The sequence below is a fragment of the Nicotiana attenuata genome, chromosome 11 (assembly GCF_001879085.1).
Source record: "Nicotiana attenuata strain UT chromosome 11, NIATTr2, whole genome shotgun sequence".
Lineage (NCBI taxonomy): Eukaryota > Viridiplantae > Streptophyta > Magnoliopsida > Solanales > Solanaceae > Nicotiana > Nicotiana attenuata.
The window spans coordinates 15,691,839-15,697,964 of NC_031999.1; the positions used below are offsets into that span (position 1 = coordinate 15,691,839).

The window sequence follows — 6,126 nt, forward strand, 5'->3', positions numbered from 1 at the left end:
TTTGTTTTAATAATCTACAGGTGTTTGTACTACTTCGTCAGCTTCATATTTTTTCAGTAGGAAAAGTGTTGCCCGATCAACCTCCTATACATCCTACAGTTGATGTCATGGAATCATTCCGAGCAAAAAGGGCTGGCATTGACAGTTTGGGTCCAAAACCAAGTGTTGAATTAAGTCTTGGTTAGTTTCTGGTTTTGTTCTTCCTGCTGGATCCTATTCTTCTTATAACAGCATTTCTGAACCTCGCTTAAACAAAAACAAGAATTCGTAACCCCGCACGGCCAAACCACATCTTACTCTTGTGTTACTACTAGACCAAATTGTATGATATAATCTAGACTATGAAGGAACCTATAGTCAACATTCTAAACCTTCTTTGCTCTGCTGTTCTGTAGTTGATGCGGTTCCTTGTAGAATTGCATTTGAGAGGGGGAAAGAACGTCATTTCCACTTTTTAGCCATCTCTGTAGGATCCTCCGGATGGATTATCCTTGCAGATGAATTACCTTTGAGGCCAAGCTATGGTGTGGTTCGTGTTATTGCTCCTCTGGGTGGTTGCAACGTGAGTATACCTTTCTGCTATCCTTTTTCTTGAATAAGTTATATCCTGTAATACATAATTGCTTTTGCGTAGATGCTTTGTTGTAACAAAGATTAGGCTGCTTTAGAAAAGACAGACCCTGCATTTTAAAACTGCCAAAAAGAGAGAAAAACAACCCGTGTTTAGTTCAAGTGGCAAAGGTTCAGGGACTTGTAATTTGGGTCACAGGTTCGAGCCCTGTGTCATCCTAAGTACACCTGGTATTTAAGTGAGGACAGATGGGCTGGGTCATTATCCCCGAGTTTCAAAGGCTGCGGTTGGCCCTAAGGGTTGGCCCCATACACATTTCTCGGTCATAAAAAAAAAAGATAAAAGAAAAGTACCAAAAAGAAAGAAAATCAACCTACTCAAGATTGAATATGATAAATTTACCCTACAATGGGATCCCTAATCCCAGTGATCTTTGAAATGGAATTCATACTAGTTACTTTCCAATCTGTGCTAGACTGGTATATTCTTTGGAGAAAAAGTGGTTTTTGATTAATCCATATTGTCTAATGTTGTCATGTTCGTGTTGGAAAACTACTTAGCTTGGCCTTTCAGAGCAAAAATGCTACCAATATTAGCCAGTTTATAAAATACTATCAATATTAGCAAAATGCTACCAATATTAGCTTAATTGGTTATTTGGATGCTTCTCGCTTTCTTTAGTCTACCTTTTCCCTCTTCCCTCTTTCTATCTCACGTAGTCAATTAGCAGAAATAAAATAATTCTTAAATCCACATAAAATTGTGTGCCTCGATAATATAATGGACGTAAGTGCCAAATTAAAGCTCCTCCAATCTAAGTTGCTCGGCTCTTCACTTTCGGTGCCGCACCCGTGTCGACATGTCATGAGTGTGGTTGTGGGTTTCAGATTCGTACCCAAGCTGGTCAATCGATTTTGGGTACTTTGACCAAAATCGACAGAGAAATTCAAGACAGATACAATAATTTCTGAAATCTAAACAAAAGCTAGGGTGATCATAATTTAGGCATATGTTTTTTTTAATCGTTAAAGATATTTGTTTTAAAAGTTAGCAACTAGAAGGTGCTTTAAAGATATTTGCAGTCAACATCACTGTTGAATGTGCAATGAACTCAAGAAGTCTATCATGGCCTCTATATCATCTGCAATAGCCATGTTGCAACAAAAAAAGCTATAAGGAGATGCATCTGTACTTAAAGATAGTTACAGAGTCAGACTTGCTCTCAAAGATTCGTGCATTCATTTTCTTCCAAATATTCCACCACAATTTAGGTATATTTTTATAACTCTATGTTTAGGTATTTGAATTATATTTAACCAAATCCCCGCTTCCTTATCCATACTTGGATCAGTACCCCCAAATTTTAAAATTTAGATCATAAAGAATCCGACCTCTAAGCGACTTAGCTTCCAATACAACTTTGATATGGATCTAACAACTTGGTCCGGCAACTGGGACCAACAACTAGGGCTATATACGTGTCCTTTCACTTGACTAGTTGTTTCTATAATCAATTGAATATTTTTATATCAAAAATTAATTTCTTAGTAATAAATGTGAGTCATCCTTGTATCGACGCTTTGTTAGCAGCCAAAGAGATATTGCACATGCGACGCTAGCAGTGGAAATATTAGTTTTAAGATAAATGCAAGTATTTGATACAGTTGCTTAGCAATATAATTTGAAGAGAGAAGATGAGTTAAAATTTCATTGGAAGCAATTGAAGCTTGCTTAAGCTTGAATTCCAAAATTCGGGATTCCGAAGTTGGAATTTGTTTCAAGTGGGTGTTGGTGGCATAGATTGGGTACATTTTAAGAAGTTTGAATCTCAATTTTGGGATGATTTGGTGATGTTTTGAGGTGATTTTAATCGAAAATTCGAAGTAGAAGAAGAACATAAACTTGAAAGAAGATGAGATGTGTATCCCCTTGTGTATATCTCGTGTATCTCACATATATATCAAACTAGTGAATTTTTTGCGCTTCGCGCGATCATAAAAGTTGTTAATGTATTTAGAGAACATATTTTTAGAAATTTAGTTAGTAGAGATAAATTTTTTCATGTATATGCGTACAAAAATTAATTATATAAATAGATTAAATTACAAATATAAATAATTCTATTCAAATTAGAGTTTTTTAATGCAAGTTCACGCTTATAGTAAGTGTGACCCAAAATGAAGTAATAAAAAAAGAGTCACATAATATATAAACATCGCTTAAAAAAACAATTACCATGTTAAGTTGAAGATTTTGTACATCAGTTTATATAGTATTACCACTCTTACATAAATTGTTGATAACATCACGATATGAAGGGCAAAAAACTACAACCGTATTTGTCATTCATCCTTGAATCCAAGATCTTATATAAATTCTTCTACCAGAATTAACATCTTCATCTCGTTTCTTATAAAGTTCCCCAAATAATATCTAAATATAAAGATTAAGATGATAAATTTTGAAATTATATCCAATTTTTTAAAGTTAACTAAAGTCTATTCCTTTCAAATTCCACCTTGAAGCATATGAATGGTCTCAATAACTTTGAATTATCATGGTAAGCATGTAGTGTATAACACAATGGCACACCTTATTATGTAATCACCAATGACACTTAGGTTTAGAGAATGAGACTGATCAAGATAAATTTACCATATTCACGACAAACAATTAACCAAAGTAAGAAAAAGTTATCTGACCACATTGAAGCAACGTTATGATGCCAAATAATGCTAGTGAAGTTATAGAACCTAATATACGAGAATATTCGGGGTCGGGGACTTAAGCTCATTAGAAACAAGAATTTCAGTATACATCATACTCCAAAAGTTATAGTAATATTAATGTTCAATTTACATACAATTTTGGAATAACTACCACCATACTTATGAAAATGAATTTTAGTTAGAGAATAAAAGTATAATTACATGATGTTGCAACTTGAAAAATATTTCAAGTAATATATAGATAAACTACCAAATTCATTGTTATGGTTGACGATTGTTCAGTTAGCTTGTAAAAAGCAATAAGTGACCAAAAAAACAAACAATTTGATATCAAGGATAAGGAGTACGCATGTATCACAAACAAATGCACCCCTACTAACATATCCCTACTCAATTAGTAATCCACTGTTATTGTCCCTCTGGGTTTAATTCTCAAGTTCGATTCTTCAGAAATAGAAAGAAAGCCCCCTTCAGTTTTTATTTTTAACAAATAGTGTAATTTTTTTCTAAGCAAATGCACTTCTATTTACATTTGCAGTTTTAGTTTCTCAACGAACAAATATAACCTGCTTTGTCGAGGAAAAAAAAGTTAGAGCCAATATAGCCTATTTTTTTTAATGTTATCTAATAGATCAAAAAAACAAAAAAACATGGGTTATATAAGCTCTTATTTCGTAAATGGTTCAGCCGATTTACATCTTCGTATGACAGTACAACAATAATACAAATTTAACACTAAACGATAAGTACTAATTTGAGGTTAGAGCAACTTGGTCAGGAGTCTAAGGATAGTTGATCACCTAAGCGGCAAGTTGCTTTCGCCAATCCGTCGGAATTTTCTTCATCTAAAGATGAGAATAATAAGATATTATGATGAGGGAAGCAAAGAGTTTTCATCTTCTTTAGTTACTTGGAATTTGTAAAGGCAAGAAAAGATTGTATCTGCAATTGTGACTACTCCTATCTCAAATTGTTTTTCAAATGACTGTTAAGTGACCTTTAGAAGTGACTTTTCTGATTTTAATAGAGTACTTATTAAAAAAAAGGCAAAAATTTAAGAAAAAAGATAAATAGGAATCCTAATCTCTAAGAGGTGCCATGTCAACACTCATTGGCCATCCTTTATATATATATATATATATATATATAGATGTGTATCCCCTATGTATTTCCTGTATATGCATGTATACCTGTGTCTGTATGTGAGATACATATTAGATACATGTGTCGCTGAGAAATTTTTAAACTCAATTTCAACGACGAATTTTGACTCCAAACTAGTCTAAATCACCTCCAATCTTTCTCAAATTTTGTATATTACCTCATCTATGTATTTACAAGAATTCAACCATACCCATTGAAAAAAAAACCTTTTGTGCCTAGGATTGTTGAATATTGCATATCATTGGTAACGAATTTTAACTTCAAACCAGGTCAAATCATCTTCAATCTTCCTCAAAAATTATGTATTGCCTCATCTATGTGTTTTCAACGAATTCAACCATATCTATTGGGAAAAAAAAATTCTTCTTGTCTATTTTTTTTTTTTGGTATGTTGTATATCATTGGTAACTTTTTCTGGCTAGTTTTGGTAGTGGCTTATTGTTGGTAAGTAGTGTCTATTTGTGGCTTATTTCTAAAGTATTCTCTTCGTTGTTTTCCCCCCTTCAGCCCAGAATTGACGAGAAGCACTTGAGATGGTTACACCTTCGAATACGTCCATCATCTTTCCCTTGCATAGATGCAGCAAAGCATACGGCCCATGCGAGAGTTAAGTCAAAAGCTTTGGTCGATGGGAGGTGGACTCTGGCTTTTCGAGATGAGGAATCTTGCAAAGCTGCTTTTTCTATGATTCATGAAGAGTTAAAGTTACTGAGCAATGAGGTTGAGAGAAGAATAAAACCTATGCTTGACATTGAAAGAACTAATAATACTAAAACGGCATAGAAGTCTCCTGAGAGTACGCCTACAAGAATATGACCATATAGAGATTTTGAGATTTTCACCAGTTTGATATTTCATTCTCTCCCCCCCAATATCATTTTACAGCAGGGGATGGAGATAATAATTAAGCTTTACCAGCCTTTTGTATATGTTCAAAAGAAAGCCCTAGGTGTCTGTAAATTAGAGTATGTGATAGAGCCCATTCTTGTATATTAGGTCACCTTTATCATTTCTGATTTGCTAACCTCACTATCATGTATGGTCAATTCTTTAGTTCTTCCAAACCTTTTTTTCCTCACATATGTATAGATGTAACAACTCTGTACTTGTGCAAAATGAAGAAGTTGTGAGCATGCTTTTGTTATCACAAGTTTGCGCAGTTTTTAGAAACAGTATATTACAAATTGGAGTTGCGCACGTTAAGAGCACTTTTTTATACTGTCAGCTAGCAGTATCGTTATTAACGGTGTTTCATTCTGTCATAGGAACTGGTCCTTCTGATATGGATACGTGTGCTATATTTCATGTCCCTTCGTATGTCTATTTTCTTTCTATTGTTTTATGAAGAAGAATTTGGAAAAGGAATTGAGAAAAAAAGATGAAGAACAAGTCCAATGGAAAATATTGCGATGTTTAACCGGACTTGACGTCCTAGTAGACACCAAAATGACACGTGCTGGTAGACGGGGTAACGGCCTTGGTTGTTTACTAGTACGTCAGGCCTTGTTGCGATCAGTGGTGGATAAAATTAATCCGGCAAGCAATTAAGTTTGACACCTAGGGGAACGAAACAATTTTGCATAGGCATACTGGTCGAAATCATTTAGTTACTCTGCATGTCAAAGCCTAATCGCTTGGATTTTTGTGATGCTTTTGTGTTTA

The 6,126-nt window shown here is 34.2% G+C and overlaps 1 protein-coding gene across 3 annotated transcripts in view; it reads left to right on the forward strand.

Moving 5' to 3' along the window:
- The window catches only part of LOC109234169, a 43,463-nt gene extending 37,833 nt beyond the window's left edge, over positions 1–5,630 (forward strand). For all 3 annotated transcript variants that reach the window (XM_019400039.1, XM_019400040.1, XM_019400041.1), the window contains 3 exons: positions 21–180; positions 396–562; positions 4,972–5,630. In XM_019400039.1, the coding sequence (XP_019255584.1) occupies positions 21–180; positions 396–562; positions 4,972–5,247 (603 nt within the window). In that variant the 3' untranslated portion in view covers positions 5,248–5,630. The remainder of the gene's footprint in view (positions 1–20; positions 181–395; positions 563–4,971) is intronic.